The sequence below is a fragment of the Necator americanus genome, chromosome II (genome assembly GCF_031761385.1).
Source record: "Necator americanus strain Aroian chromosome II, whole genome shotgun sequence".
Classification (NCBI taxonomy): Eukaryota; Metazoa; Nematoda; class Chromadorea; order Rhabditida; family Ancylostomatidae; genus Necator; species Necator americanus.
The window spans coordinates 23973372-23992346 of NC_087372.1; the positions used below are offsets into that span (position 1 = coordinate 23973372).

An 18975-nucleotide genomic window follows, 5' to 3' on the forward strand; every position below is an offset into this window, starting at 1 on the left:
ATGCAGCAATACGGTCTCGCTGGTCTTCCACCGTTTGGAGACCTTGCATTCTGCCAGGTAACGAGCGAAGAGTCTCGCCAAGGTATTGATGAGAACTGGCGGAAGATTCTTCAGATGTTCAGATGTTCTTATCCTGTCGGGGCCGGGTGCCGTACGATCTCTTACCGACGTGATAGCATGTCGTAATTCGGACGGGAGAACCTATGGAATAACATGTCCGTCTTCCCTAAGATGATGAGGAGGCAAGTAGACATGTTTGTCGAAGAGATCAGAGTAGAAGTCATAGATGATTTTCCCCATCCCCCTTCTCAATGCAGTGGCTGTTTCCTTTGGGTTCCGGAGAGCAGTCATCCTCGTCTTGCCACTGGCGAAGTCTCGACGGGCATAGCGGATGCTTTTCCCCGCCACTGCAGTTTCAGCCAACACTTGTGCTCTTCTCTCTTTAAGGTCTTCCTTTATCGCCTCTCTGCAAAGCCTTGCGAGCTCGGACGTGAGTTCTTGGTTCCCTGCGGCTCGTGCTGCTCCACGCTGGCGTATCAGCTCAAGAGTTTCAAGAGACAGGCGTTCCTTGGTGGTTTTAAAACTCTCAGTCTTCTTCGTGCAGTCATGAAGATGTTCAACGAGCCGATCGTATTCCCCGTCCACTGCGGAATCTTCCCAAAAGCCGGCTAGCGTTACGAAAAGATCCTAGTTAGTGATAGCTCTGTTATTTCGCTCTTTGAACATCGCGGCTTTTTCTTCTATCCGGGTAAACGAAAATATTCCCCGGAGCAAGCGATGGTCCGATCCCATATTGAACTTTGGTACAAACGCGACGTCCATCAGGCAGAATCTTTTATTGACGATGATGTGGTCTATTTCATTACGGTACCCTCCTCCGGGTGACTCCCACGTCCTGCGTAGAGAGGAGGTTCTGGAACTGCGAGTTTCCATGAATAGTCTTAGTCGTCATGATAAACTCAGAAAGATTCTCTCCTTGTTCGTTCCATTGTAGGCCGTGGGTTCCGATACACCCTTTTCTCTTCGTTCTTCTGGGGCCAGTGTTGGCGTTAAAATCACCAACAATGACCTTGTAGAAAGTGTGGTCTTCTCTGTAGGACTTCTCTAGGTCCATATAGAAAGCTTCGACATCTCCTTCGTAGCTTGATGTTGGAGCGTAAGGGACGAAGATAGTCAAAACTGGTGTTGGACCACACCTTCTCATCTGCAGACGTCCGATTCGGGTCGCAAGTTGTTCGAAAGAGTCGATGTTCTCTGCTATACTTGTTTTGACGAGGACGCCAACTCCACCAACTCTGTCGCATGTTCCTAAGAACAGTTCTTCTGCAGTATCAAACACGGCGTTCAGTGGGTGGCATCGTCTCGTCTCGGTCAGTCCAATGACGTCCTATTTAAACTTCTTGGCTTGCATCATCAGATCTTCAATGGCCACGTCCGATGCAAGCGTACGGGCGCTATAAGTACAGGTTGTCATCCTAGCCCTTTTCCGTTCTGATAGCCTAAATAACTCCTGCAACCCCAACTTTCCTGGCGCTGCCGTAACAAGCTCTCCTCCGGAATCAGGAGACTTTCTTACTACTGTAACATGTGTGAAATCTTAGAACCCATGGGCAGCTTGCAAGCCTCTGGTCATGAGGCATGAGGATTAGGCAGTCATGAGGATTAGCTCCCTATCCGCAACCCAGGGACGCGCCACGTAGCCTCGCGACTAATCGGCTGTGATCTTTCTAGTGAGGGAGATCCGGGGCCCGCTTGACCAGTTCGAACAATAACAGGAGTCAAGGTGATCAAGGTGATTCTGACCGTTTCTTAATTTTCTAGCATCTAAGTTAGGGCAGCTCGTGCCACCAACAGGATGATTGCTCTCTAGAGAATTCTCTTGAATATTACACTATTAAATTTGGCGGTTTTTCGTACGATAAGGTTCTCAAAGCCATCGCATTCTGCATCCACATCATACAATGAATTACAAACATTTTATATACATCACAAATGAACTGCAATGGAGGTACAACAACACCCTTTTCTCTTCTCTCCAAATAACGCCTCCTGAACTCTTCAATTTCTGCTTCCCCATTTCTCTGTTTCAGAATCTCTTTAAGTCGAATCAGACGTTGCGCTTTGTCATCCTTCTTCGGTTCTATCCTCTTTTTTAATGACTGTAAAAAGATATTTCATTTGAGCCTCCCTACTAAATATGGAATTTCGTTTAAAAAAAGTTTCAACTCTCCAGAAAAGTTCTTCTTTGGCGGTTCGAATTGAGCCTGACCATCATCCTCATCGTCCGAGTAGATTGACTTCCTTACTGTTATAGGTTTTGTTCCAGTTGAGACAGCTTCTTCCTCGTCATCGGACGATGAACCGCTTTTGCGCCTAATGTATTCGTTAATCGTTGAGGTTTTGGAACGCGTGTTCGCCTATACAATGACTTGCGGGGGTTAGCCCCTGCATCAAGTCAGTGTTTTTATCCTCCCGGACAATTCTGGTACCAATTTATTGACCCAGGGATGGCAGCCTTGGTTGGCTCTAGGGCGGAATCGAACTTCCAATCGATCACGCTGTGCCCACAGCGGAACCGTTCACCGCGTGCAAACCACAGTCAATTATAATTGTTATGAATTCAATGTTTCTTTTGAGAAATGCACTAGGAATGACAACAATCTTTATTTGCATAGTACTTTCATCAATCCAGAGAAAGCTATGTATTTTTCGGAAAGAATCGCAGAAGTTACTGAACTAGAAGAGATTTTTTTTTATACCATCTCGATTTATAGCAATTTTCTAGCGCAACCGATGTTCTTAGACTGCGATTGAATTGATGAATAGTTTGGGATTAGTAACGAAACTTCAACCAGGCTCTTCGCAACAAGCTTACCTTTGTTCCTTATAGTGACAAGAAGATTTCCGTTTAGTAGGATCAGCAAGTTTGTTGTTAGTTTTGAAATGGAGAAACTAATACGGAGAAATAAATAAGTAGGAGCTGGTCATATTTTGATTTATATTCCAGTTATCCATAGGCTTCACTTCGTGGCCTTTCCACCCAACGACTTGATACAATACAACACAATACTCGGACAATTTCGAGTGAAGTTGGTTTATTTGCATTCTACGTAGGTAACCCAAGTGGAAATATCATCTCTCTGTAGTCTTAGCTATTTGAAGGAGCTCGTGTCCAACCATCCTAAGTTCTACCCATTCAGCCTTTCTTCTCTACTTCAAAGCCCGCAGGTGCTTTCTCACCGTAGATGCCAAATTTGATCTGACTAATTTTTTTCATAACATGTTCGTGTATATGTCGAAGGAACTGTTGATTCAGGATTGATTTGATGTGCTCAAGAATAATAAGCCAATTGTGGAAGAAATCCCCAACCGAGAAATGATGCAATCTCGAAAAATCACGTGATACTGGATATCAGCCTCTTCAATCGAGCGAAATGGTGTTTTCTGATTAGGGCGGACCATGTTTGCAATCCAAGTTACCTTTCTTCTCCACTTTCTTCTGACCTGTCTTCTGCCAGTTCTTTTCATATCAAATTCCAAAACTTGAAGGCTTTTAATATTGTTTCTAAAGGTAGGAATTTCTGACAACGATAATTGTGAAGGTGAGGGCTTCGATGAGATCATCGGCTTATTTTCACAAACGAAAACTTGACTATTATCCCACTGCTTTCCGTGACAAAAGTAATAAAAAAAAGATTTTTGATGTTATTTATTAGTTCATGCTACAGCATAGCAGAATTATTCATCCTTGCTTGGTGCAAATATTGGAAAATATTCGGTGCAGATAAGGTGTCTCTTGTGTCCTTACAAAGCAACAACAAACAGCCTGTTTCTAGAGCATCGAGCTGATTTTTCTACTTTGCAAAAACATGCTATACAGTGGTAAGTTAGGTCACTCACAGACCCTTTCGATTCCGGTGCAGCTACGCATTCCAGTGATTTCACAGCGCGAGTAACTGAAAGTGACGCTTCGGAGTTGCGTCGCGGCGTCTACAAGACACCCTTGATTTAATTTAATCATCTCACCGGCTTCGATCACATTAGTGATATACAAAGATGTAGGTAAAACCTATTAGACCCTTGACCCCTTTTTGCGCTTCCTTGTTTTCACTCGTACTACCTACTTCACATCATTCAATTAGCATTCATTCTTGGTCGACCCAGAGGCGTTGGCGATGAGAAAACTTCTGGTATTTTGCACAGGTATGTATGCTCTACACTTCGTCTAGTATTTGCCTTTGAATCTACCTATTATAGCGATTGCCCACCTATGCAGTTCTGAACCTTTGAGTATTAGTGAGCAGATGAAGTTTCCTTGGATGGAAAATCTCGTTCATTTGCCTTTTCCGGAAGAAAATAATACAACTGAGGTGACACAAATGCTAGCGAAGTACCCTTCTACGCTACGACCCTTCATTAATGCGACAGCAATCATTGTATCAAGGAGCAGAGAGAACAGGATAGAGGTATCCAGCCCTTCAATGTATTAGAGTTGTTGACGAGCGTACTGTAAGGACATCGAACTATTTTACAAATGTACTTGTTTCTTTCTAAAATTCGATATCAATGTATTTGGAACATATTATGAAACAAGTTCCTTCAAGGATGAAGTTATAACGGACGAGGATGTGGCGGACGTCAACGACGACGACGAAGCTCATAAAGTGAATACCGCGCGCTATGATGGAAAGACAACCACAATAACTATTTCCACTGAAGCTGGAACTGAGCTCTACCAACACTGGTTGGATCAGGCCGTCTCTGGACTCATGGCAGCGGTTGCAACTAAAAAGTCCGCTTAGTTCCTATCCTCATGGGTATATCCAAAGATAAAGTTTCTAGGCTTGAAAACGCTCCCGATTATCTAAAAACAGCTCATCAAACATGTGCTAAAGGTGCGAAAACTGTGCAGGCCCACGCAAAGTGTGTTGTGGTTCTTCTCGATGCTGAACTTAAGTACCAAAAATGGAACGCTAAGTTTGGAATGGCAAAACGGATAGGTCAGGGTTGCACTTCGATTGCCGTACATTCTAAGGGTAATTTTGTGTTCTACTCAGGTCGAGTGCATAATGGATTTGGCTATGGAGCCAAGAATTCAAAGCGATGGATTAAAAAAGTCGTGAAGAAACCTACACGACCTTTTGAAAGAGAAAGATTTCAACCACATCGAAAAAACATGGGTCTTCATCAGATTCCACTGCTTGAAAATGGGCAAAGCAAGGATAACCCATCTGATAAGGTAAGAATATCCAGAAACTTGTACAGATATTTACATTCTGGGAGTGACGTGTGGTACCAAGAAATCACCTTGGAATTACTAGTTACAGCTGGAAATGCATTTGGCGTCAGTCAGGTCTGGCGACCACTTCATGCGCCGAGCAGAACTAAACGTTCATGCGTACTCGCATTTCCTACATTTTCCCCATTCTTCGTCTTAAAAAAATGAGCATGTACTCATCAGGAAAAAGTTAAAAAATGAATAACAAGGGCGCCATTGAATGGCGGCGCCAAGAAGCCATTGTTGCTACCGTAGCACAAAAGTCATCTAAAGTAATGTTCGGGTGTCAGGTCTCTTTCTGGCGTTTCAAGGAAGCTTACCTAATTTTCATTGTACTCTACCGACAGGATGACGCCCCTAATCAACAGCCCACCTCATTCATAGGCAAAAGCATGAAACCAATTGACTTTGGATTTGTACGCACTTTCGTGGCAGTAACAACACTTTTTTTAAAGCAAATCTTGTGTTGTACTATAATTTCGATGTACAATATAAAAACTGACGTTTTCTATCGGTAAGCAGGCTTAAAAATTATTCTATGCACCTAGTGATGCGAAAGTAAATAGTACCTCGCGAATGTGATCAAGGAGGGACCCTCTCTTGCTGTAAACGGCCTTCAAAAATGGCTGAGGTCGCACCTCAGTCTCTAGCTGCATTAGCAACTGCGCCACGTCTCAGTTAGTTTTGGAAGATTACGCCAAAGTTCCCTTTTCCAAGCAAGCTTCACTTCTTTCACTATATACACTGTTTACACAGCATTTGAGCCCTTTATTACTTTTCATTAGTTGGCATGTTGAATAACGCTTAGAGCACTTTTCCTTAGATGCACAGCCTGTCGAAGGAGTACTTCCCAACTGAGAACGGCTGGGTGGGTGCATTCAAGTTGCGAGCGAAACGATCTGTGGATCAGACGTCGTCGAAGCTGGGAGGAAAAGTTGAGCGGGTTAGCCCAGAGCAAAGGAGCAGCTACAACCTGCTGCAAGGTTTGTTAATTTTTAAGATCTTTTTCGTTGTTGAACTTTGAATTGGAAATCGACGATTTGTTTGCGTGTGTTTTTTGAAGCACATATGTAGTAGACAAAAAGAAATATTCTAATTTCTAAAGATATTATATTGTTAGCAGGGTCAAGCGTGATGGTAATACAGAACCTCAAACATCTTCCTTCTCTCTTATCTTTTCCCCTTCACCTTGAGTTTGCGGAATTATATGGAAAGAACACGAAGTTTCCAGACAAACGGAAGCAACAATTGAACGTCTGGAGTTCAATTTCCCGCTGGGACAAATTTTGCAAGAGAGGAAAAACTGAGAACTGCATCAAAAAGATGGCCACATCTTTGTAACTTGTTCCTCAAAAGTTCCAACTTTCGTGAATTTAGTAAAGTTTAACAGCCAAAAACCCTCGGACTGTGCGAATAATGTAAGTTTTAGGAGATAGTTAACAACTTTTCAGGAGTACACTTGAGAAATGATTTGGTCATGCTTTATAGCAGAACGGTTGTTCTGCAGAGCTGCTGGATTAACATTTTTTGAGACCTGAGAGCTCTTTTTTGAATTCAGGTGGGGCGCGAATCTGAATTGACTTTTTCCGCCTGTGTTGCTAGGGAAATCGCGAAGGTTGAGGAAATGTGAGATCTGCACTTTGCAGGAGATGTTCTCCAATACAACAAAGATATAAAGGAATTGTTTCGCTTTAAGTACGGCTCGACCTATTAGACATTATTTTATCATGTCTGGGGTCAAGCGTGTGGTTAGGACACGATCCTCCCTCTCTCCTTCCTCCTCTCCTCCCCTGCTCTCCTTCCCTCTACTATAGTTGCTCATGCAACTACTCAACATCAATCAGATATAACAATTTAGAATTTGGAAAATACTTGAAAGTCCATAAATAAAGTAAATTAAAGACGAACCAGTGTAGTCAAGAAAAATTAAAATAATTATAGATGAATAGAAATAAATTTGCAGCTTTTACATGTGGTTTAGATGATTTTAGCGATGAACACTGACCCTAGTTGAGAATGAGTTCAGGACCGGTGCGGGTTTTGGTGGCTTGAAATAATCCCTTTTAACCTGGCGCAAAAGAATTCTGGATTGGTATGTAAGTGTTTGTTTGTAGTGTCTGTTCCATAGAGGAAAGTTTGTGATTTCTTGGTTTTGTGAAAGTTAGTTGAGGGAAAGTTGGGAATTCTGACAAACTTCCCAACGTTTCTCAACTTGTTCGTGCACAAACATGAAGAGATGTGGAAAGTAAAGCAAGATTTTAGTACGAATAAACCACCTCGATGACGAGTCTTACGCTGAGTAAGTTTCTTTAAGATCTGAGCTGAGTTGGCCTTTGTTCGAAGACAGTACATTTTGAAGCATGGTCAAAAATCCGAACTTTCGTACTTTTCCTCGTGGCGATTAAAAAATCCGCCGCCTTAGATAGAGCATGAGGGGGACTTTTTAGAATTTTTATTCCGTAAGTATACTGTTGATTTCTGAAGCTAGTTGGGAAAAATCTAGAAATGGATGGAGAAGTTTACCGTTTTTTTCAACAAGGTACAGAAAACAAGTAGAAAACTAAACTTTAGAAAAATCTTTAAAAAACCTAAACAAAGTTCCTATGAACGTCGCTATTCAGGAACTCATGCACCCTACTTTGCGACAGTTTTACTCCTGTTTCCACATGTAAATGTCTTTCTTCGCATTGTGAAGTGTCAAAATTCCTTTTTTCGAGTGACAATACGAAATACCATCGTTGTTGTATGAGAAATATGCTCACCTAACCTAACTCTTTTACATCAAATGCAAAAATCTCACTTCTGACAGAGATTGAGCTAACTAATTAACTGTTTAAATAAAACTGGAGCTTCACCGCGCTACTCCACCCACTTACACCAGAGTACACACCAGCTACGTTGATTGATAAGCGGATCTTTAATGTATTGAAACGGCCATAATGGAAGGGTGCCATGAGGGAAAAGAAATTTGCCTCCTACGCTCACTTAGTTCCCAACACGAAATCACTTCTAGCTAGTTAAATATCTCTATAGTAAGTCAATTTTTTGAAAAATTCAATGTATTTGGTTGGTTACATGCATCCACATCATTGCTTCTGCAATTTTTTTATTAATCCATTTAAGTAAATAAGTTTTCGAGTGGTCACACACTTCACATTCACCGCTGAACTGTATATAATGGTTACGGTTTTGTATGCGTGAGCGAAAAGAATCCGACTTCGTTAAGTTTTAAATTTCTCCTCCTTAACTAAGCGTAGTTTTTTTTTTCTGCAAGAAAATACCAACTCGTCCATTACTAGGACCGGCTCATGGAGCACACTACTTCCCTTATCAGAAGTATAAAGAATAGGACTTTTTCATTTTGTGACTTGAGTAGCCTCATCTTATTTTTTTCTCTTCAGGTTTTGAGTCTTCCTCAATCACTTATTCAAATATTGCACGATTTTATGTAAAACACAGGTATAAAATATGACCGTTACGAACCCCTTTTGGAAAATCCCCTGAACATATCTTCCCATAGTCAAGCAGAAATCAGAATTTTAGCAGTTTTCACCTTCCAGAAAAACGGTACCATGTTTCAAAAACTCCACATTTCGAAAGAATGAAAAACTCGAATAAACTCCTACATGGAAAGCTGCTCCTTTCAAGCATGACTGATTCTTGCGAAATCTAGGTTGGAAAAATCCAAAAAAATAGAAGTTTGAATTTTTTATCCTCTACTCCCAAAAAAGTAAGGTCGTACAGAATATCAATCTGAACGTTACAAATCTCTTCTACAGAACAGACTCAAGAGTATAACCAGAAGTGCTCTTCTCGTGAAGTTATTCATTTGAATGCTGACCTTCCAAACCTACATACCAGTGCTCATACAAATTGAGATTTTAGGTGATTAAATGTTATTAAGTTCAAATATAAATCAAAATTCTGAGTCGAAAACTATGTAGTGTTTTGTCATTAACTTTGGTACATTATAAGATTTTTCTCTGCGTGAAACATTCGATCCAGCGAGGGATTTTTTGGTTCTACTGTCGTCTTTATGGAACATGTGTTCTATTTTCGATTTTTTCCTCTGGATGATGTGAATATAATGAGCCACTATAGACTTCAATTCTTTTTCTCCTTCCCTCGTCTCTTTACTCCATTCTTCACTTCACACCTATTCTTTTAACACCCACTCCCTCCAAAGTCCCATATTGAGAAAATCCCATACTACGCTTCATCCTGCTTGTTACTTTTCGCATTCAAACATTGTAGAAGAAAGAGAAGTGAAATCAACGGAGTAATAGTTGTAAGTGTCCAAAGAACAAAGAAACGTTTGGGAAAAGTGGTAAAAAATGCACTATTTTTGTACGTTGCAAAATATTGCGAAAAAAATAGAAATATATAGAAATTCAGCCATTTTCTTAGGTATTGAGTTCTGTCTTGTTCCAAACTAAAGCTGCCTGAAATCCTCGCTTTTGATAAATTTAGAAGAACAACTCTCTCCACTTGCATTGCTGGCGAAGAAGTTGATCCACACTGTTCGAACCTTTAAGAATAAAGGCAAAGAGTACAAGAGGTAGTGCAGTTTATTATTCCTTCCTGGAATTCCTCTTTTCTCTCTGAGAAATAATATTTACAATTATTCTAGTTGGCAGAAAATAGTGGCCGAGATCAAGGAAGAAGGGGAGAAACTGAAGAAGAAAAAGAAAGTTAAGAAAATGCTAGAACAAAGATTCGATCTTTTCAAGAGGACGCTGGGTGATGAGGGCATCGATAAGAGTTTGATGAAAGTAGGTTCTTATCCTTCTTCGGTGTCATTCCAAAATTGATACAGTTCATTTAAAGAAGATGGATTTTCTGGGGAACGATGACGAAGACGAGATGGAAACGATTATGCTAAAAGCAAAAGAGCAAGAGAAAGTAATGAGTGTCGACGAGAAAATGATGCAGATGCCAGTCAAGATCATTCGAGAAGGTGTGTTAACAGGAGTTTTCCAGTTCTCGTAGCGTACTTTAGAGTAGTCGTAAATCGTTGAACATTGTATGCCGAACTGGTAAAATGGCTCACGCAAACACCTAAGTTCGCCGATTTATACTACGATAAGTGGTAAAGCGATGACGCCGATGCCATCACTATAGCACGTTAGTAGGACTGCGACTGTAAACGACAATTACAAAAAAAAGAGGAAAATTTTCAGAGAAGAAATAATTAGTGTTTTATAGAGCTCATCGGCTCTAATGCTCTAACTTTATCGTTCCAACGAGTTATCGTCTAGATCTGTCGAGGATACAGTGCTTCATTCCGATCCAGTACGTCCACCGGTTATTGCGTACAGTCGATTGAGTAGATTGAGCGATAGAGGCCGATGTCAATGCATCTCCCTTCTCGTATAACAACATGCTCTTGCTGGTTTTGCATTGCTAAGGAACCTTGCATTCGGACAAATAATGAGTGAGGAGTCTCGTCACTGTTTCCACGAGGACTGGCGTTAAGTTCTTGAGATGTCCAGAGTTGATTCTGTTGAAATCTGGTGATTCTTCACCGACATGATGGCATTTCGGACTTCGGAAGAGGGAGCTCTGGGATGACATCTCCATCTATCCACTTCACAAGTGGTAGGAAGGCAAGTGGACGGGGCTGTCAGTTGGAGTCATAGAGTTCCATATTAACCGAAACTTGGCATGGCTACTCTGAAAGACGATGGATATAGAAAGATGTTCGGCCGATGGGTCTCGATTAATATTGGATTGCGAACCGACAAGAGATTGGGTGATTCCTGCTCCTTTGCTAAATGCATTCGGGAAGATCCAAAAAAACGGTCTAGACACCAAGGAAGAGTTCGAGTTGCATCTGCGGAAACACAATTCTGTTTGTTGTGCGTCGTGTGTTCTTGAACTCGCCCAATGACTGACATTAACTACAGTTAGCAACTGAGTCAGAAGTTCAGGTGTGTATCCAAGAAAAGAAGAAAGGAAAGTTGAGCGTTTAACTGAGACGTGAAATTAGTGCAGAAATGCCTAGATCTTTTCCTTTTTTGAAATTCACGAGATAACAACGTTCATCTCTTCGATATGACAAAAGGGTACAGACACGAAGAGACACGACATTTCAAGCCCCTTCCCTTTTTCACGGAAAGCTATCCGTTGTGGAAGCCACGAATTCGTGAAAAATATCACTGAAGCGTGCAAAGTAGAAGGTCTTGGAGCAGATCATTCTAGATTGGTTTATTAAATATCGCTAAGAAACCACCCGTAAACAAGCTAGCTTTCATCTTCACTGTCGTTCGACTACTGACCAGGTGTTTATGGTCAGGAGAATACCTGGAGTGTGGCAGCGGTTCGAGGATATCATGCAGTTAGTTTATCTGGACTCCGAATCGAGGAACGTTTTGATGATACGAATCAACACAACTGCTATTCCGGTTGTTGACATCATGCGAGGTACAGTTCAGCAGTACCCGATAACGTTTTTGGACTACAAGCACGTCCTCTGATCAGTATCGAGTACGCTGAAGACGTGGAGTAAAGGGGGTGCTGTTGGATTCCCGATAGTGCACCAGGGTAGCATTTACTAATGAAGTGCGTTTTGTGGAGTTTCTTTTTGATTCAGTCTAACTAACTCTACCTGCCTACCACTGATCGCATATCATGACTTACAATTCTTTAAAACTGTTTCTGAGAAGACTCATCCACTAGAATTTTCTGGTGGAAATTTTGAGGAGAAGTATTGTGATGTTGAAATGTTGTGGTCTCAAATTCCTTACCATGTCAGTAGCAAGAGAAAACTTCACGTGAAAATTTTCGTTAAAAACGGAACATTTCAGCTTTTCAAAGTAACGGGGGTCAGGAATATCCTGTGAATTCCGTAAGTTCCGTGCTTTTGTGGCCTATGCTGTTTCTATGTGAAGCATTCGGATGATGTTGGTTCTTGTGAAAGAAGAGAAGGGAAAACAAATGGAAGAAATTGATAAATAGCTGGTCGTGTGGATGGTATATGGGTATTAAATTGAGGGACCGTCTGTATCTTCGAGTTCTTGGTAGAAAAAGAACCCATTTGATAAGATTTCTACACTTTCTGAAAGTAACATCTACCCAGAATTTCCTCCTTCTCTCTCTTAGCACCAGGAAACAAAATGATATGTGTCATCAAGTACATTGTTTTAGTTGATTTTCGATTAATTGAGATTTATATTTAATTTGACAACTCATACCATTCTTCTTTACATATTTCCTAATCTGTAGTCTGTGATTCTTTGCGTCTCTATAACCAGAAGAGCATCCAAGACGGTTGTCTGTGTCTCCATGAACGACTGGTGCTTGACTTCTTCGAGGTAACTTCGCGTCTACCCCGGTATTTCTGCTTGACACGTCTCGGAGGCATTCGCGGGGAATCCAGCGGACCCTCTTTGCATTAAGATAGACAGATTATCTTTGAGCTCGTGGGGGATTGTTGTTATTTTGAATGTATGGAGGGACAGCTACAGAGAGAAAGCTGCTTAGATCACCGTTATGCTACATTTGGTTAATGGTGCCATAGCGGAGAACATTACCCAGAAGTAAAGTAGATATAGTGGAATGACACCTGGAGAACATTAACATCTCCCCAAGCGTCTTGGGGTCACAGAGAACAATTTTCTCTTCTTTGGTCACGTTATAAGGAGACAGTCTGCTTGCTCTATCAAAGTTGTCCTGAGGATGGTTCCTGGCTTAAACTGGGAAAAGATTGCTGGTCGTAAAGGAGGTTTTCTAGGCAGAGGTGGTAAGAAAAAATCTGACTGCTAGGTTTTGTTAGAGAGTTCACTCGGGACGTAACGTTTCACATATTATGGTATAGTGACGGATGGAAGGGCTCCATAAGGACTCTAGGCGAAGATCGAACAGGATGGGCTCGGATCTGTTTAACGACGAAAACTCCGATGAAGACGCAGATAGCCGCGTTAGGTCGTGACAGCGTAACATCCGCGTCGTATAAATCAAGGAAATAACACTAAGCAAAGATGGAAGGGATTGTGAATCTATTAGTTGGCTGGTGTTCTTTGTGGATCATCTGCAGACACCAAATATACCAGATTAGGATAAAGTGTTGGGAGAATTATTTACCTTGCTTCTATGCCAGGCAGATGCATATACAAAAAAAAATCCGTAAATGTAATCCGTACAAATAACATTAGAGGCATAAAATCAGCACATGTAACACGCCTTTTACACGTAACAGCCACAAGAGCGAAGGACGCAAATACTGGTTAAAGTGCCGAAATAAAAAAGAAACGTTTGTTTCAGGGTTGAAATTGGGCATGGCATTATCAGGGCGTAACGTCTCAAATTTCGATAACAAGAACCTTAGGCTGATTTCTCCTCGGCTCCTTTCGCTTGTCCCTGAAAACATAGATGAAGACACGGTACTTTTTTTCCTGCTGAAATTGAGTCATCTAATAAGCCAGCTCTTTTCCTCTCAGATGAACCTGCTTTCTCCATCGCTTTTCTCACTGCACAACGAAGGCAGAGGTCTGGAAGATGACCTCAGTTTAGCGAGAGCGTTCAAATATTTTGACGAACAAGGACACCAGGAATGGTTGAACTTTGTTATTGAAGCTGCTGGAGTTTCCGATGCCATACTAAAAATGAAGGTACGTCTATTTTACACAATGACTTTTAGCACTTTTAAAGATTTGCAATGAAAGGACACCAACGATGCGGAGGGAAGAAGACAAATGGATGAGGAGTTCCGGAGTAAGGACGGACAACCACTATATTTTACAAAGGAGAATGTGACAGAAATGTACGGTCCCAGTGAACGGAAGAAGATTGAAGTTTTTGAGGAATTGCAGCGTTCCCTTTCGCCAGAGCAGGTAATTTTCTTCAGCGTCAACTTCTCACGAAGGTGACAGTGTGCGAAACCCTGAAGAAAATTATTCAGTTCGAGGTGTAGATGAGAGACGTAACATTTTGCAGGATATGGGACAGCGACAAGTCTAGATATTCTGTGCTAACCTAGACGAAGGGGGAACGGGGGGGGGGGGGGGGGTGATACACTCAGCACCTCTCGGCTAAAGTCCGGACAGCAGCATTAGGCTATAACATTCGCCTACCGTCTAAGTGAAGTCAAAATCAATAATAATGACAAATAATAGAAAATCATAAATAGTAGTAGTTCAAATGTTCTCGTATCTGGAAACCTTATGTTTACACTTTTATGTTTTATTTATTTTGTTTTATCTTGGACGATCATCGGAATACCAACCCAAAATGGTGTTACACTTGGGAACTTTCAGCTCCTTTTATGAAAACCATGCTAGTCTACTGACATCCCCGTCAACGTTTTTTTCTTGGAGAAAAGTTCATATTCTATTGTGTTATAGATTGTTTTTCAGTGAGAACAACAAGAAATTTTTTCCTTACGTAATTTTTTTTTCTCCTAGATCCTCACAATGAACACCACTGGATATGCTACGATGAGCCCACAACAACTGGATATGGTTTACGGTCCTAGCTCTCCTTTTAAAGATCCATCCGCAATTGAACGTCTTGAGCACTTATCCGCTTCTGAAATTCACCAAGCAGTGGAGCAAACGATCAGAGGCGTGGCGGATCAGACGATTCATTTCAAGGCACAGCGAAAGAAAGACATTGTACTAACGCCTCTGGTGCTTCAGAATGTGATTCGCAATCCCGCCCTTCTTTCCCAGCCCCTCGTCCTCTCGCCGGTGCTTTTTGTCAGTGCCATCTACTCACCTGCTATCTTCGGTGCTGTCATCCTTTCCCCTTGGGCTTTTGTCCCAATCCTCGTCTCACCCCGTATCTTGTCTCCCGTTGTCCTCTCCCCACTGTTGCTTTCCCCTGTTGTTCTTTCGCCGTTGGCTTTAGATCCTCTCATTCTTTCTCCTGGAGCCCTGACAGCTTTTGTTCTGTCACCTTTTGTTCTGTCACCTTTCATCCTCTCCCCAGTCGCTCTGGCACCGCTTATTCTCTCTCCTTTTTGTTTGTCTCCTTTCATTCTTATTCCCAACGTGCTGTCTCCGTTGATCTTGTCTCCGTTCGTTCTTTCCCCCCTAATACTTTCGCCGGTAGCCGTCTCGGCTTTCGTGCTCAGCCCTTATGCGTTGTCTCCTGTAATAGCTTCACCCGGCAAATTCTTTGCCGCTGTGCTCTCACCTACCTGGCTCAGCTGATACGGTTATTTTAACATGTGATGGTCGTTACGTTAACACTTCTCATTGAATGATTGTTATCCTTTTATTTTTTGGCGCTTTTCAGGAGATGCCAGATTTGTACTGTTCGGAGTTCTTCAGTTAGTATGCAAATGGTCACATTTTCTAGCCGCTCTTTCTCGGGTCATGGTGATGCCATTAATGGGTTTCCTGTTACAGTTTCAAAACCTGTTGCCCTGGATAGATACTTCTAAGCAACATGGAACGAAAAAAGAACTCAGATTGGGGAGAGGAAACCAGAGAATGAAAATAATTGAGGGACTGCGAGCTATATTACATCCATACTTCTCAAATAGTGAAATTCCTTCTTAAAACAGGTGAAAACGCAGTGTTTCAATGCACAAAGCTCTCTAATTCTTGAACATTAATTAATGAATTGCGCTACCTCATCGACACCGACGAGTATTCTCATTGCTCCCACACAAATCTAGTAAAGCGAGCTTATAAAATATAGAACCGGGGGAAGTAGTAGAGTTAATTTGGATCTTAAGTTCCACTATAAAATGCAGTGATTGTGAAAAAGTGGTACAAGTTATTCCAGTCAAAATAATTTTCACTATTTTCTACAATTGGCTTCTTATTTTCCTGGTATGTTATGAACGTTGCTGGTATCGAAGCGATGATCGACCCACTCCTTCGACATTGTGCATCATCTAGGCCGTGCTGAATCAACCTGAACAAGTGATGATCAGAAGATGTCAAGTCCGGTTAGCGGTTGTGGATACATGACCCATTCGACCTGCGACAGTGTTTCCTTGGCAGTTTTTGCAATGTATGTCCGAGCGTTCCCATGCGATGGAGTGACTTTGTGCCTCTTACTCGCTGTTGCTGCCTTTTTCGCAAGAAATCGTCAATTGATGTTTCTGGGCACCAGCAGCAATGCTTTCGTTTCAGAATCTCATAGTGCACTGATCCTCCACTCGCAGAGCAAAATTTTGAAAATATTCCGTTTGGGCTGGGATGTTGGTGCTCGTCAGGGATCTACCCATGATATTTTGTGTTTGAAGTTGTAGTAATAGGTCCACTTCTCATCCCCAGTCACAAAACACCACCGAAAACTCGTTTTTCTCCGTCTTCCAAGCAAGGAAACAACAAAGTTCGAACGATTCGAAATAGCAACCCTTTTTCTTCTCTCTGCATCTTTATGATTGCATGTAAACCCTTGGAAATCAGGTGCTGTGGCTCACCAAACCAATGTGGGAGCTTGTGGTGAACAGGCTCCATCTCATCCAAGCTGCTGGTGTTGGTTTCAACTAATGAAAAAGGCGATTTCCCAAACGATGAAAGAGGTGAACGTCGAAAACACAATTTTGAGTGTTTAGCCTGTGGAAACAATGAATAAGTCACTAACAATGGAGGGTGAACTGTCATATATTCTAGTGTAATGTCGAAACTATCAACCACAACAGTTTTTACCAATAATTCTACTTACTAACTTATATTTACAACCAGTAGACGCAAATGATCAAAATTAAGTTTTCCAACTAATACGCTCTCGGATGACTCTGAGAATGATGCCACCCAAACTAACCCCCTAGACACTGGAATGAGTTCTACCTTATTCCTTTTACATCGACTAGATGCAGGCTCGATGTTTAAGCAAGGCAAGTCCTTCAACCTCGATGTCATTGACGAACGGAGAGACTGGTTGTTTTGCCTCATCTTCCAGCCACTGTACGCATTCCGAATTCTGGTTCACAAACAGTGAATTCATACAGTCGGCGCAAAACGTACTGTGCAGCCCACAGTATGTGGGAAACTTCTCACATCTCTCTTCTTTTCGCTTCCTGTGGTTTCTACTTTTTGGTGTACTAGTGTATAAATAGGGATGCTAGTTCTCGTGAAGACTTTTTTGACATGACTTTTTTGTATTCAACTACACACGGTTCCAGAAATGTTTCTTTTTGTAGTCGTAGCCGTAGTAAACTTCCAGAAACCGTCCTAGAAGAAAGTCAACTGTGCACAGTTACAGAAAAATGAGCGTAGATTCAATTCCTGCAAACTGAAGTCTTTGAAAGGGTGCTCTGCTCTCAATGGAAACTATTGAATCAGTGGACTCAATAGAGACTATTGAAGTAGCAAAACGGATTCTCTTGGTGTTACTACCGGGGCCGATCCTGCACAATTACTCAAAAACGTAAGAGGAATCAAATCTCTAGGAACTACAGTTTAGAGCTGCCCTAGGGGTAGAACAAGAAACAAAATTTACATAAAAGCACTAAAGCAATGTCATTCTGTTCACACAATCCTGTGCGAAGAAAATAATGGAAGACCATAAAAAGCAAAAAATAGGAGGTCAGCGGCGAGAAAACAGTTATGTAAGTTGAAATAACAGCTTTAATGTAGTGTTGATCTTGAGTTACAGGAGACCTTTCCATGTTTCTGATGTATTCGGAAATTGAAAACTTGTAATATGTTTGAATAATTCGAAATCTTCTGGTCTATCGTGGAATTTGAATAGTCTTCGCTAGCTGGCAGCATTGGCACAGTATGAGAAAGGACAGGCTTCGGTCAATTTATTGAACCTCTGCACCGAACTAATGGCGTTATTTTCGTCGCCTGTTTACAGGTGCGCAGAAAGGAGCGTCGCTGATCTCTTGTCTAATTGGCAATTGTTGTCGATTGGTTCTTTAATGAATGGTTCTGTCGCTTCATGCGAAAAATTTGAGGTGGATGCAATGTAGGTTCTGTGGATGAACATCTAAAAAATTCGAATCTACATCGACATCATGTATAACAGCCAGGCTAGCGTCCCCTTCACCGGCTTTTCATGGGGCATGTACAGAGAGCTTCAGAGTATTCAATTGGAAAAGATAATTGAACGACATAAGGGGTATAAGATGTTTGCATCCTTTGAACAATCACACAGCGTGCATCATCTGCTGATACTCTACAGGAGGAGTAGAAGAACAATGTCGTCAGTTAGCGTACCACCTGCAGGATTGTGCCTTGTGGATTGCAGGATTGTGGTTGTGACCACCTGTAGGATTGTGCCTAAGACACAAGTCGATTGAAGAACGGAATCCTTATTTCTGTTGTGCTGTATGATTGACTCGTACTTCAGGAGTAGCCGTGATTATATGTACATATAGGCGTACATGTGTTTCATGTATATCGATCATATCCTGCACGTACTGTCAAAACCAACAACAAATGACCAGGAAATGCACAGAAGGAGCTCGGAGTCATCTCCCAGAAATGAGCTCAATCTGTTCACTTCGGAATCGACGAACCACCCGTGAGTCCTATCACTGTCTCCGTGAAATTACAGCTCAGCAAACTGCTTATGGTTTGTTTGCCTGAAGCAAATGATGGGGAATCGTTTTCTGAGTAATCGAGTGCGTCTGGTAGGTCTGCTGTTACAGTACCGCCATGAAGGATGAAGTTACAGTAGCCGTCTATACTGCCTAAGGAAAGATTATGATGAAGATCTATAGAGGATTTGATAATACAGCTAAGAAACACTAAGTACGACTGATCAAGCAGTAATCGGCACGTAATCTACTT

At 41.7% G+C, this 18975-nt stretch overlaps 2 protein-coding genes across 4 annotated transcripts; one reads left to right on the forward strand and one right to left on the reverse strand.

The window, feature by feature from the left end:
• Positions 1-201: 201 nt before the first annotated feature.
• Positions 202-3462, reverse strand: RB195_019241 (uncharacterized protein; the record flags this gene model as incomplete). 2 transcript variants are annotated; one of them, XM_064187005.1, is made up of 4 exons in its annotated part: positions 202-687; positions 872-1308; positions 2270-2373; positions 3371-3462. In XM_064187005.1, the coding sequence occupies 4 exons, from the start codon at positions 3460-3462 to the stop codon at positions 202-204; spliced, it is 1119 nt and encodes a 372-aa protein (XP_064042885.1). The 2 variants fall into 2 exon arrangements, with proteins under 2 accessions (XP_064042885.1, XP_064042886.1); XM_064187004.1 differs by lacking the exons at positions 2270-2373; positions 3371-3462 and having other exon boundaries at positions 1070-1204.
• A 713-nt stretch (positions 3463-4175) lies between these two features.
• On the forward strand, positions 4176-15429 carry RB195_019242 (uncharacterized protein; the record flags this gene model as incomplete). 2 transcript variants are annotated; one of them, XM_013444994.2, is made up of 13 exons in its annotated part: positions 4176-4203; positions 4258-4466; positions 4605-4792; positions 4843-5000; positions 5058-5239; positions 6102-6261; positions 9749-9836; positions 9909-10050; positions 10106-10235; positions 13541-13659; positions 13717-13887; positions 13942-14109; positions 14680-15429. In XM_013444994.2, the coding sequence occupies 13 exons, from the start codon at positions 4176-4178 to the stop codon at positions 15427-15429; spliced, it is 2493 nt and encodes an 830-aa protein (XP_013300448.2). The 2 variants fall into 2 exon arrangements, with proteins under 2 accessions (XP_013300448.2, XP_064042887.1); XM_064187006.1 differs by having other exon boundaries at positions 4605-4744.
• Positions 15430-18975: the final 3546 nt, after the last annotated feature.